We start from the raw sequence: 13,840 nt of genomic DNA, 5'->3' as shown, positions 1-13,840 counted from the left end.
GAACTCTGATCTAGTGTAAGACAACAATATTGAAAGAGTACTTCCAGTGAATAAGACACAGCCTGTTATGTAAGGCTGTCTTAATGCTACCAAGGTGGGTCTCAGGGTTAATAACTTACCTGCTGGGATGTAATTAGACAGGAAAAGCTCTGCCCCCTCCATCCGCAAGACAGTTGCAGCCATTTCTTTTCAGAGTCTTCCAAAGCTCTGGCCACCCCATCTACATTGCTGCAGCCCGCACCCTGCTCGGCAGCCACTAATTAGGCCATGGCGGCTGAGTTGGGGGAAAGTCACGGCAACGCAGGTTGGGGGGGCAGAGCTTCGGGAGACTTTATAAAAGAATAGTTACGTTGGATTTGCAAGGAGTGGGCCGAGTTTCTGACATTAATGAATTACAGGTAATATGGTGAGTTATTAACCCTTAAGATCCATGTAGCATTAAAGGGAAACTTAAGTCAAACAAAAAAAAATGAGTTTTACTCACCTAGGGATTCCAATAGCCCCCTGCAGCTGTCCGGTACCCTCGCCATCTCCCTCTGATCCTCCTGGCCCCGCCGGCAGCCACTTCCTGTTTCGGTGACAGGAGCTGACAGGCTGGGGACGCGAGTGATTCTTCGCATTCCCAGACACATTAGCACCCTCTATGCTGCTATATGGTATATGATATATGCTATAGCAACATAGATGGCGCTATTGTGGCCAGGAACGCGAAGAATCACTCGCATCCCCAGCCTGTCAGCTCCTGTCACCGAAACAGGAAGTGGCTGCCAGCGGGGCCAGGAGGATCGGAGGGAGACGGCGAGGGCACCGGACAGCTGCAGGGGGCTATTGGAAGCCCCAGGTGAGTAAAACTCATTTTTTTTGTTTGACTTAAGTGTCCCTTTAAGATGGGGCTTTACGTGACAGGCTCTGTCTTTTTCACTGGAAGTATGGGTGTGAAAATTACAGTATAAAATGCAGGCACACGGACATATGAAACCAAGCAGGACACATACTTCCTCTGAATCATTCAAAACCTTTAAGCACAAAATAAATATTAAGGCAGTTGTCTGTCCGACATTAACAAATAGCATGCACATTTATTTTGGTTTAATTGCAAGGCATCTTTTTTAATTACTATTTAGTGTTGAAACCTGCTACAATAGGAAGGACTAGAACCACCACACTGATCAATATGGTCTTGTACTTCTGATAACTGCATGCTGCTTGCAGCTGAAACTCCAATATTAAAATCTTGTTACTTCAAAAGTACACATTGTCACATAAGATCTTTAACTCTCTTCAACATCTCTAGTTAGATTCACTTTAACCATATTTGTGGGCTTTGAAAACCCACATCCGCGAAGTCCAGCTAGAAAGATGTGTGGTTTGGGGACATTGCTTGCACCATCCCGTTTGGTCTGTGTGCCCACTTGTTTCGGAAGATACACCTGAGTGAAGTTCTCTCTTCTCATATGACTTCCATGTGTCTGCATAGAATGTGTCACTTTCTGTCGCAAATTAGTCTGAAAAATAAAAGTGCCATTATAGATAGACTAAATATTCCATATTATGACAAATGCATTCAGTAGATTTATTCTATGGCCTGTGAAGAGCAAGTAACGACAAAGAAGGATCTTGATGCACAAAACCTATTCCATGAGCCATCTCACCTGGACTGCGATGCACTGATGCATTCTCATGAGTTATCTCTCATTAAGCCGGGTGCAATACACTACGTTAAGTTGTGCATGGCAATTTTACCATTATTATCAGTGGTGGAACACCATCTGTTAACCCCGTTAGCACCACCGGCGTTACCTTGGTAATGCCCATGGCACTAACGGGTTAATGGTCGGTGCTCCACCAGTGGTATAAATGGCAGGGGTGGACTGACAACTCATGGGGCCCCCGGGCAATAGGTGATTATGGGGCCCCGAACATCCGCAAGCCACACTTGCTTGCGTGGTGGAAGCGTAGGTGCCTCCAATATAGGTAGCCAGCACAGTTGCCCCCAGTATAGGTTAGATCGGTAGGTTCTCCCAGTATAGGTTAGATAGGTAGGTGCCCCCAGTATAGATTAGATAGGTAGGTTCCCGCACTATAGGTTAGATAGGTATGTGCCCACAGTATAGGTTAGATAGGTAGGTGCCCCACAGTGGCGAGGGGATCGGGCATAGCAGTTACAACTCACCTTCCGCCGCCGTTCCCCTCAGCCTCAATCTCCTTCCTCTCCCGGTGTTTGTCACATTGGTAACAGCGCCCCCTGTGATAACATGAGGTCATGTCATCACAGTGAGGTGCCTTTACCAACGTAATGGATGCCTGGGAGATAGAAAGGAGATAGAGACTGCGCGGGATCGGTGGTGGAAGGTGAGTCGTAACTACTATGCCAGCTCCCCCCGCTGCTGCGCCCCCCCCCCCCCCCCCCCGCCACTCAATTGTGCCAGGGGCGGGTCCTACTGACCATGGGCCCTTGGTCCATGCCCAAATGCCCTAATGGTCAGTCCGCCCCTGATTAATGGTAAAACTGTGCTCTCAGCACACGGCAACTTTATGCAGTTTATTACATCTGGCACGTTGGCCCTTATCCAATTAATTTTTCTCCTAAGTTTTCTCCTAATAATTTTTCATCTTCTGTTTAAAATAGCTTTGCAATTGAAAAACATTTCAAAGTGTAGAAAAGTCATTTTAAACAGCAGATTAAAAATGATGTCCTGGGAGATAACGTAGGAGAAAAAGGGAATTGAATAAGGGCCACTGCCTATATGAATGACTCTTCAACATACTGTACTGCAAACAAGAAAACACTCCCAGAATACCAGTCAGTGTTTTCCTATAGACTTGTGCAGGGCATACACTTTTTAGATGTAAATGATCAATATTTACCTGATATCAGTCAGTTACCATCTTGCCACATTGCAGCAGAGATCAGATGCATTATCTCTCTACCAGCAGCTGCTTTCTGCAATACAAGAGCTACGGAGCCTTGTGCTTGAGCTACTCCTGGCCATGGCCAATACACAACTCAGTCTCCTGTGCAATGGCATACCCTGATCAGTGTTCAATATGCAAGATGATCAAATATCACTCAAAACAATCTCCTTTGAGAGCTCGTTCACACTAAGGACGTTTTTGCCCTTTTTTCAAGCGCAGGCGATTTTCAAAATCACCCATAAAACGCTTGTGCAATGAATCTCTATGAGAAGGTTCATATCAGCGCGTTGCGCCAACTTTGCAATTGGAAAGCGGTGCTTGTACCATTTTTGGGGTGTTTTTGCATCAGGAAGTGTATTACAAAACCACTCTGGAAAAGCGCTTCTACCAGAAACGCAGAGCGCAGTGGAATGTCGCAAGCGGGGGGGGGGGGGGGGGAACGCACAAAAACGCAAAAAGCTTTAGTTTGCGATTTTATGTGTGAATGAGGCCTTACAGATTTTTGTTAGATCTGTTTTTCATTATCTAACTTCTATTCTTATAAAATGTATACCGAGGAAGTTGTGTTGCACTCACAACCTGGTGTGTAGGGGATTTTCCTTTGATGTGATGACAGCAGAAGATAAGATTGGACATAGCAAGGGTTTCATCTGGATGACTGGTATGACATCTACACTAATCCTAAACACCAGACTACTTTTCTCATGTACAATTCCCCCTGACAGAACAGAATATGAATTATAGATGCAATGACTGCTTTCAGCACTGTGACATGGGAGTGAAAATTGAGATTTTAACAGAGACTACATCTTTTTATGAAAAATACAAGTGTAATAGAAAAGGGAGATAGGAAACAGATTTATATTGTATGTTATGACTGTCATTTAGCTTTGAATAGTAGAAGAACCGCTCACCCCCGTAAAGAACAATGCTGGTACCCGGAGACTGAGTCCAAGAGATATATGCCACAGAAGAAATGGTCCGCACAGCTATAATTAAGGTCTTGTGAGACCAAAACATGTCAGCTTTTTGTGACCTATGATACATTTCTAATAAAGTTCTGGATCAGCTTGAACTAGTGTGGACCATTTCTTCTGTGGCATGTAATTTAGCTTCGATGGCTTAAGTATACATTAAGTGAGTGAAAAAGTTTAGTTTCACTTACCAGGGGCTTGTCCCTTGGTGTCTTCCTGGTCCCCCCAGTTGTGCCACATTCACCCCATGGGGTGTGATCCAGAATCCCCCAAAAGTTAACCCACCCAACTCAACCCCCCCCCCCCCCCCCTTGATTGTGCTCTCAAGACGACGATAATTTTGTGCATGCACAATGCATAAAACTTGCAATAGTGCATGCGCAGAAGTCTCCAGATCATAGAACTGCGATTGATGAGGCACACATGAGCAGTAGTCCACAACTAAGCCAGTCGCAGACTTTAACAGGGCTAACAGCTGCACAATGGACTCCCGATTCATCTCTATGCAGCTCATCCTCACTGTCCATTTAGGAGGCTGAAGATGAGGTTTTGCCTAGGTTGTGCTGCATAGCTGCTGAATATACAATGAGTGGGCACATATCTGATTACACTGGTAGTGCTGCTGGGTCCCAGCTATAGGAACCAGAACACTGCATGAACAGAATTGCTATTGGCAAATAAGACATTTCATACATACTGTATGTTATCAGTGTTCTTTATGTCTGTCCGGTGATAAGCTTCAGCACCTCATAACAAATCGGTACAAACCAGTTTAATTGCTTTTCTGCGCAGCTCCCACTCGTTCCACTCGTAGGATTTGACAATGTTGGATTCCATGAAGTGTGTGTCAGTCTGTGTGCCGCTGTTACACTTGGTGATGGGTTTCATTAGCAGCTTCTCAGCAGCTTGAGCCTGGCAATAAATAATCATTAGCAAGAGTGTCAGAATACAGACATACTTCTAGCCGAACACTGAATGCCTATGTTTTTATTTCAAACAAGTAAATCCAGTTATATATGGTGGAAAATTAAACTTGTCTTTCATCACTATTTTAGAAATTTTAGAACTTAACAAAGACACAGGTTGAGGCGTTTAACTTGAATCCAGGCCAGTATTTACCACACAGAAGCCTATAGGTACGGATGTCCTGGCACCCTAGACTTCGCCCACCACGAACCCACAAACCCCCGTCAAAGTGCACTGCAAGTGTGCTGGCTGGCCCAGCTTTCATCTCCCCCTCTACTTACTCTGCCTGGCGTAGGTAGTTACAGGTGCCCCTTAGTATTAGGTAACAAGAAGTACCCTTAATTTTAAAGGGAATGTCTGAGGAGTTGCAAAAAAAAAATCTACTTACCTGAGGCTTCCCTCCAGCCCGTCAGACGTCTTATGCCCTCACCGTACCTCCGCTTCCCGCCGGTGACCAGGGGTACCTCCAGTGCACGATGCCTACCTTAGCAGGTCGGCATCTAGTGCACGAGAGCTGCTCACTGTGGCGCTGATGGCATCTCGAGTGTACTGCACAGGCGCAGAACTACTGAGCCTGCGGAGTATGCCCGAGATGACGTCAGCGCCGTGAGTGGCTCTCGCGCAGGCACAGTAGATGCTGACCTGCTGAGGTTGGCATCTTGCACTGGAGGGGATCCCAGCCACCAGCAGGAAGCGGTGGTGCGGCGAGGGCACAGGACAGCTGACAGGGGCTGGAGGAAGCCCCAGGTAAGTGGATTTTTTTAAAAAACTTCTTGGATATTACCTTTAAGTAGCTTTAGGTGCTCCCAAGTATTAGGTAGCTTAAGATGCCCACGGCTGAAGAGAGATTTTGTTAGTGCAATGCAGAGAGCCAGGTGAATAACCTCTCGTTTATGCTCTGCTCGGGACTCTGCATAGGAAAGGAGGGAGGGAGACACTGGGGGAGCAGAGTGAGCCACCTTTTCATCATCAGGCGCTTGTAGGCACATTCCTACAATGCCTTATGGTAAATCCGGCCCTGCTTCAATCGCCTCTTGTTCTCAAGTAGTGAGATTGCCCAGCAAGCTCATGATGAACAGGGCCGGATTTCTTGAAAGGCCAGAAAGGCCACGGCCTAGGGCGATAAAATTAGATAAGATAAGAAGGGCGGCATGACTTGGAGAGAGAAGAGGTCATATGTCAAAGTAAATCATCTCTTCTGGTCCCGCAGCGCAGCCATCCAGCGCCCTGCTCTGCACTAATAGCTGAATTCCAGAGTTCCCCAATCCCTGCATCTCTCTCTCACTTCCTGATGTGTTAAAACAATCAGGATCAATCATAACGGTCACCTGATAATCCATTCCTTTCTTTGTATGATAGACTTACAGCTCGATGTGAGAAATACCAGAGATTTACATTACAAAGCAGATAGAACGAAGTTCCGCTGAGTTTTAATGCAGGCATTCCCAAACATCAGAGAGCTCTGCAGTTTCTTCACCTCTTTTACAGCTTTGACACTGACCCCAGCAGTTGTTAATTTATCTAATCCTAATTTATGACGGTCTTTCTTTTTTTTTTTCCTAGTAGCAGTGGTCGCTTCTCTTCCTTAACTCTTTCCTGACTCATTTTCTGTCCTCCTACCATCTATGAGACTGCAGGATAAAACATGGTGTTTTCTTCCCTTTCATTGCTAAACTGTCATTTTAAATACCTGTAGTGGTGCTCATCCAATATTTGGGTATCGGAACTACCCAGATAATCTGAACTTTTTCCACTATCCGAACTTTGAATAGCAATTCGGATATTTTTTAAAATCTGAATAGCACTGTCCGAGCAAACTCGGATTTCCCATCTGAGAGAGAGAGGGATTTTAAGTCCCCACATCATTAAAAAAACATGATGCTACATGCCTCATTTACCCTAAAAAAAAGTTTTAAAGGCAATTTAAATAAGCCTTCTTCAGACTTTGTTCCCGTATACTGCCAATATGTTAGAGCACACCACCATATGTACATTCAGCATTCAAAAGAGATGCATAGATTTTTCAGCAAATATAAATAAATGTCATTTAGATGCTTTAAAGTGGAGCTGAACTCTTGCACAGGACAGAAGGAAAACAGAGATATGTACCCTGTATGTATTTAGAGAGCCTGTCTAATTCCCCCTCCTCTGTGTCACAAGTTGTAATTTGATCTCTACACTGTGTCACCTTACTGCCACAACAGCTAAGCTCATTTGAAAGCACAGGATGTTAAAAATGTCTGCTTCCATAAAAGCAGGAAGTAGACACACTGCAGATTTATTGCAGGATTTGTATCAGCTGTAACAAAAATGTTTTTATTGAAAGGTTATGTTGTTGCGTATCTTTTAGAGCAAAGAGGAAGTTCTGAGTTCAGGTCCACTGTAATTACAACAGAACATCCAAAGTGGGTCTTGACAGGATGTTTGCTACTTACATGTTCTCTGTTTTTCTGTTTTGAACGGGCTTTTCTCCATTGCATTGCCCTGCCACCTGTTTGTGGCTCCGACTGCAGCCAGGCGCACAGAGGACAAAGAAGCAGCGCATGCTCTGGCCACTTGCGCTCCCTGTAATTTCTCGCTCCTGCCCAGATGTGCACAGCAACCGAGGCCGGTACAGTGTTATGCATTCTTGACAAGTACCGGTCATACATCAGCGTCATTTCTCAAGTATGCATGCCCAGAACACTATCGGCTGCTGTGCACATTCGGGCAGGAGCGCAAATTACAGGAATTATTTGTTGAATGGGAGGCAGAGCAGCACAACTGAGATGAGCCCATTCACACCAATGATCGCTAGTCAGAGTGTTGGACAATTTATTTTTGGGGGGGGGGGGGGGGGGGGGTTGGTGACAGCAGGCCTAGGGCACTGGAGAGTACAAATCCGGCCCTGATGATGAACCGGAACTGTAGTTCACCATGAGCTTGCTGGGCAATCTGTAACTCTGGGGGTTTCAAGTCCTACCCCATAGAGCCACAGTAATCCATGCCATGCACTGATGAGGATCAACTAATCCGAAACAGTCTGTATACATGTTGGATTATTGTGGCTCTGTATAATTAACAAGCTGGAACATCATTGTATTCCAGCAGTTCTGGAGGTGTGTTTAGCGTACAGATATAACAAAGGGTGATTTGCATATTCAGCAGTGATACATCGTGGGAAACATATGCTCACTCAAACCTAATTAATCGCAAATACCTTCTGTTTTAAGAAGGTTAACTTTTGTAACGGGATGAATGACTGTCACGGCCCTTTTACACTAGAGGCCTTTTTTGGCGTTTTAACGCCACGGCCATAGTTGGCTTTTTACAAGGTAAAATTAAAGTCCATAGACTTTCATTTTACCTTTCACACTTAACACTGCATTTTGGAGCATTGAGTTTTGAAGCTCCCAGGAGCTTTTTTTTAGGGCTGACCGCGGCATTTCTCATTACAATTGATAGGTGTGTGATTCAGACAGATACTAATGATGACAGAAAGACCAGCAGGATGCCGGGCAACTGGTATAGTTTAAAAGGAAATAAATATGGTATTAAAACGCCTTAAAAACTCCTGCAGCCAAAACGCAGCATTTTAGCCTTTTACCGCTGCCTGTAGTGTGAAAGAGCCCTAAGGCAACTTCTAAATAAAAAGCTATTGTAGCCACCATATTCCAACAATGATTGATTCGGATGGCATAACTATTACAGACTTTACACTGTAGATGTTTTTGTGAAGGACAGTGATCAGTACAGGCAGTGGCACTCTAACTGGTTTGCGGCTACACAGTACTATATACAGAGCAACCTGTGATGCACTATGAGTTCTGGCAACATTCTGCCATAGTCTTCAGCAATGTGCTGCAGTAGCTCTTCTGTAGGATAAGCCCATCCTCATGCTAAGCAGAGCTTTGGATGCCCATGATGACCCTGTCACCAGTTCACGGTTTGTCATTCCTTGGTAAGTATTAACTACTGCATACTATGACCACTCAACACGACTGTAGGTAGTCAGGGAGGAGCAGGTAGGGGGCAGCATCCAGTCTTTCCTTGTGAGCTCTAAGCTGATACTACATACCTTCTCCTTGTCCTGCTGAAAGTTTAAAGGAAACCGGAAGTGAGAGTGACATGAAGGCGGCCATATTTATTTCCTTTTAAACTATACCAGTTGCCCGGCATCCTGCTGGTCTTTCTGTCATCAGTAGTATCTATCTGAATCACACACCTGAAACAAGCATACAACTAATCCAGTCACACTCCAGTCAGAAACGTCTGATCTGTATGCTTGTTCAGGGCCTATAGATAAAAGTATTAGAGGCAGAGAAACAGGACAGGCAGGGATTTTGCATTCTTTAAAAGGAAATAAATGTCTGCCTCCATATCTCTCCTACTTCAGGTTTCCTTTAACTTTTTGAGGTCAACACTGCAGCTACAACTCCTTAAGTCCTGTTCCCACTTGGAATCACAAATCGTGAATGCAATCACCTAGCGATTGCAATCGTGATTTTTCATGACCATTCCAGTAAATGAGAATCATAATTGCCAGAAAAATGAGGAATGTGGCACAATTGCGATGATCAGGGTGCTGCATGATGCTGCCCCAGGAGAGGGATGCCCCATGACACCAAATTGGCGCCCTGTGTAAAAGCTAGAGCCATTTATATGCATAGTTTGTGCAAACAGATGGTGTAGAACTTATATACAGTTTCCTTACCTGGGAATAAGGGGTGATGGATGCAAATTGCTGGTGCAGCTCTAATAGCTGAATGAGTTCTGCACACTGTTTAGCTTTCTCTCCAATTAAACTGATGTAGTGATCTGGATCCTGAGCAAACATGGAGGCAGCCTCTTTAGAGCAAAAGACATAATACCTCTCCCTGTGTTTCAGAATGCCAATACTGGGATTTCCTAATTAAAATGAAATATGTTAGTATGAATTTCATATTTGTAAAGACCTACTGTACTGCCATGAACATATTTATGCCCCACAATATACCAAAAGCATTGAATTGCGTATGAAACTGTTGGCTAAGATGCAGAATAGGAAATGTTATTGCTAGTAACTACAAAGTAAAGAACACAATTTAAAACTGCTTCCCTTCCTTTTGTACCACATTACAGTCACAATATTGTCACACCTGGTAACAAGAGACCATCTTTTGCTGCAATAGTAAAGCCACAAAATCCATGGTACTGAATAGGGAGACGTTCATAGTTCGAGGTGTTCTCAGGGAAATACCATTCATGTGTGGGGAAATCAGAGGGTCTTATATGTATACCTGAGTGAAGAAACAAAACATTAGCTCATTAATAAATGGTAAAATTGAGACTACAACATCCAAACCTTAAATCCAACGAATGATATACAACGGCCCCTGAAGGCATGGACTATGCAAGAACTCTGAAGATAGTCTGTGGAATATGGAAGAAACGTTAGCAGCAGATCCTTTCAGTTGTGTAAAGTTGGGTGGTGGGGCTTTTACTGGTTCCATTTCAGAATAAAGAAAAACTACAGAGAAATCAGACATAAAGCACTCATACAGACGGCACCGTGTACAATTCCAATACAGGGATTCCCTAATTTGAATGGAATATGGGAGTATGAATGTAACATTTTAATGTACAGGTTGCCATCTGTATCATAGCTTCTGCAGCACACGTTTTGGTTTACTTCAGATTCTGGAAACAGGTTGACTTTATAAATGTAGCCATACTAAACTACTGTTAAAGGGATGATCAGCCAGATATCCACTTTATGAACTACCAGATTTTTTCTAGTTTTAAAAATCTACACCGGAAAACAGTGATGTTTGTTTTAAATCTGCTGTTCACAAGTTTTCCGCAGATTGTGCCTGATGCACTAAAGTACAGTAAAGTTGCCATGCGTAGGAAGCGCACAACAATTTTACCATTGCTAGTGCAGGGGGAGCAAGGGCCGTTAACCCATTAACGGCACATGAATTACTGCGGTAACACGTGCTTTGCTATGGTAATGCACGTTACCCCATGTGTTACAATAGCAATGCGCTCTGCGCACGGCAACTTTACTGTACTTCAGTGCATCAGGTCCATTGCCACTTGCATATGTCAATAAGCCACATTCCACTACTTTTTCTAGTGAAAGGTAATGGATGCAACTGGCAATTGGTGACCAGGTTCAAATAAATGGATCATCAATTTAGGCCCTAGGCTCTCAATGTGTGGTACACATACACTAGGGAGTACTTCTGATGGGTCCACTTGGGCTTGATATATTTTACAGAAAATAATAAATCCTATATAAAAAACATCAAACTAGTATTTTAACTAATTATAAGCAATAGAAAATGCTTTGGAACTGTTCAGAATAGATTACCATGTACTACTATTAAATATATCTGTATCAAGGGGTACATGAGATAATCTTTACCATTCCAGGGGGTACTGGGCCAGCACAGACTTTTACAATGGGTACATAGCCATGAAATGTTGAGAAACACTGCTTTAGACCATGATTGCAGTGGGCATCACACAACAACAACAAATAAGTAAATTTTCATTCACTGCTTTTTTATTTATTACAAATCGGTTCCATAAAGTGTACGAGTATGACCCGTTTTTTCCAGATCTATCTGCCTCTGCTTCCCCTCAACTACAAAAAGAAAATAGAGAATATTTATAGCTTTATGACAAAAAGGATCAGAAATATATCTGGGTGTTCTAAAATGTACCCAAAATCAAAACTGCATGATATCAGCCACGTTTAGAAAACATTTGCACCATTTGAACGCTACAGTCAGAAGCACATGCTTTGCACCATTGGTGGCTATCCACTCATCCGGAAAAACGTAGCCAGTCGGCACTTTGCATTCCATCTGATGCAACGTGGATCCTATTTTCAACACTAGGATCCACTTTTTTGTGTTCCCCTGAGCTGCAAAACCGGGTGCATTTTTGCAGAAAGTGGGATCTGAGCCTAAGGGCCTATTTCCACTGGGGTGCCGTGCCCGTTTATGAATCAGATGCAGCACCTGTGCTGTTGTGAAGCTGCAGTCAAAATGCTATTGCTGTGCTATGCATGGATATAGGGATTTGAATGCGTGCTGTAGTAAACTGCAGCATGCCGTCTGAATTGCACCAGCATGCTATTCGAGCGGCAAAGCTATTGGTTGAATAGGCAGGCTTTCCCTGTCCAGCCCGCACGCGGGGAAATTCTGCGTATTTAGCAGTAGTGGAAATGGACTCTTAGGGGTGGCACAGCAAGACACTGTCTATTCCAGCAATAGCATGCCATCCCAATCACATGCCGGTGCGATTCTGGACGGCATGCAGCAGTTTTTCGTTTCACAGATCCAAATCCCTATAGCCATGTATGGCGCAACTACAGGGATTCAGATGCTTACTCGCATCTCTGCAGGTGCCGGCGGGCTCAGTGGAAACCGGCCCTTATGCTGGGAATACACCATGAGTTTTCGTTGGCAGATAGATAGCTCGATAATTTCAGACAGGTCCGATCCGATTTTTAATTTTCTCATAGAAGTGAATGGAAATCAGAAAAAGGATCAGAAAATAAATCGGAAAGTAAATCTGCTAAAAAAAAAATAATTAAAAAAATCATTGTGTATTCCCAGCATTAGGAAGTTTACTTTCCTGTTATCTCCTCACAGTTGTATACTGTTTTTTTCTTGGTTTCTGACTGTTCAAAGGACTTATTAGAAGCACAGCAGATAAAAGGCAGAGAAAGTTGTTTACATAAGAGGTAACACTCAGGTGAACCTAGCAATGCATTACCTTCACTTTGTTTAATGCGTTCCTCATCAGTTGGCACAGTTATATCACTCACTAGTGGCTGGATGACATCAGCAGGAAAAAGCTCCTCATGGAGGCCCAGAAATGGCTGTAGGTTGGTGGTCATATTGCTAAGGACGCTTAACATGACAATTTCATCCTGGAAGCTGTTCCATAATTTAGCCAGTGAAATAAATAGAGGCTGAAAAAGACAATTATAATCTGTTATCTGCAAATCTTATAAATAATGGAGCATTGTCCTCTGATTGGTTCTATAGTACCTGCTTCCAGGAGCAGGACAGGTCCTCCTCACTCCTCGTGTGTAGCAGTATGCCTGGCAGCCAATCACCATGCGGCTCATGATGCCTGTCAGATGATGGGAGCTGCATGGAACATTGGTGGCGGGGCTATTTTTACATCTTGCAAGTGACCCAGCTTTGAACAGTTGATGTTATAATGCCACGGTGCCTCTAGTATTCGGCCTCTGGTGGTCAGGTACGGTACATACCCCGTACCTCTAGTGTTCAGCCTCTAGTGTTTATCACGTCATGTGACACAGGTGCCCCGGAAGAGAAGACACAGGGAGGAGCACCCAGTGGTGATGAAAAGACTCGCGCTGGCAGACAGGCTAGTGTAAGCTCTGCTGCCTACACTCTGCACGGCCCGGGGGGCACATAAATGATGGAGACCTGGGAGGCTTGGGAGGCTGTGTGTGGCTCCACAGGTATTCAGAAGATTATACATACACAGATCATTCATGCACCAGAACAAGAGACTCCATATATACAATGGGAAGATAAGATCGTGACCCTGGACCCAGCTATTACTTACATAGACCTGAGCAGTGGGTACTGCTGTCTTTGACTGAACCGTATCTCTCAGCTGTTCCATTTGTGCCCCGTACTGCTTATCCATCATTTCCACTTGTTGTGCACATGTGATTATATCTGACTAAATACATAAAATATATCACCATTATATTTACATGCAGAAACCAGCAAAAACAACAATGCATTAGACAAGACAAATAACATAAAAACTATATTGTGCTATTCTCCTGGCAGACTCCAAGCGCTTGAGCTGCAGCCAGTAAGGCGCAATAAGTAGGCAATAGCAGTGTTAGGGAGTATAGCCCAAGAACTCCTTACTCAATAGGTGCTGGCTTACTGAACAGGGAGAGACTAGATTTGAACCGATGTCTCCAAAACCTCAATTTCCTGTGTCAGAAGCAGAGCCCT

At 44.0% G+C, this 13,840-nt stretch overlaps 1 protein-coding gene across 2 annotated transcripts in view; it reads right to left on the bottom strand.

Annotated features, from left to right (window-relative positions):
* Nucleotides 1-1,045: 1,045 nt before the first annotated feature.
* Nucleotides 1,046-13,840, bottom strand: part of CFAP206 (cilia and flagella associated protein 206) — a 93,951-nt gene continuing 81,156 nt past the window's right edge. For both annotated transcript variants that reach the window (XM_068279393.1, XM_068279394.1), the window contains exons 12-17: nucleotides 13,434-13,553; nucleotides 12,606-12,804; nucleotides 9,974-10,114; nucleotides 9,550-9,743; nucleotides 4,659-4,802; nucleotides 1,046-1,505 (exon numbers count right to left, since the gene is read on the bottom strand). In XM_068279393.1, the coding sequence (XP_068135494.1) occupies nucleotides 1,272-1,505; nucleotides 4,659-4,802; nucleotides 9,550-9,743; nucleotides 9,974-10,114; nucleotides 12,606-12,804; nucleotides 13,434-13,553 (1,032 nt within the window). In that variant the 3' untranslated portion in view covers nucleotides 1,046-1,271. The remainder of the gene's footprint in view (nucleotides 1,506-4,658; nucleotides 4,803-9,549; nucleotides 9,744-9,973; nucleotides 10,115-12,605; nucleotides 12,805-13,433; nucleotides 13,554-13,840) is intronic.

The sequence above is a fragment of the Hyperolius riggenbachi genome, chromosome 4 (assembly GCF_040937935.1).
Source record: "Hyperolius riggenbachi isolate aHypRig1 chromosome 4, aHypRig1.pri, whole genome shotgun sequence".
NCBI lineage: Eukaryota > Metazoa > Chordata > Amphibia > Anura > Hyperoliidae > Hyperolius > Hyperolius riggenbachi.
This window is presented reverse-complemented; position numbering and strand designations above follow the sequence as displayed.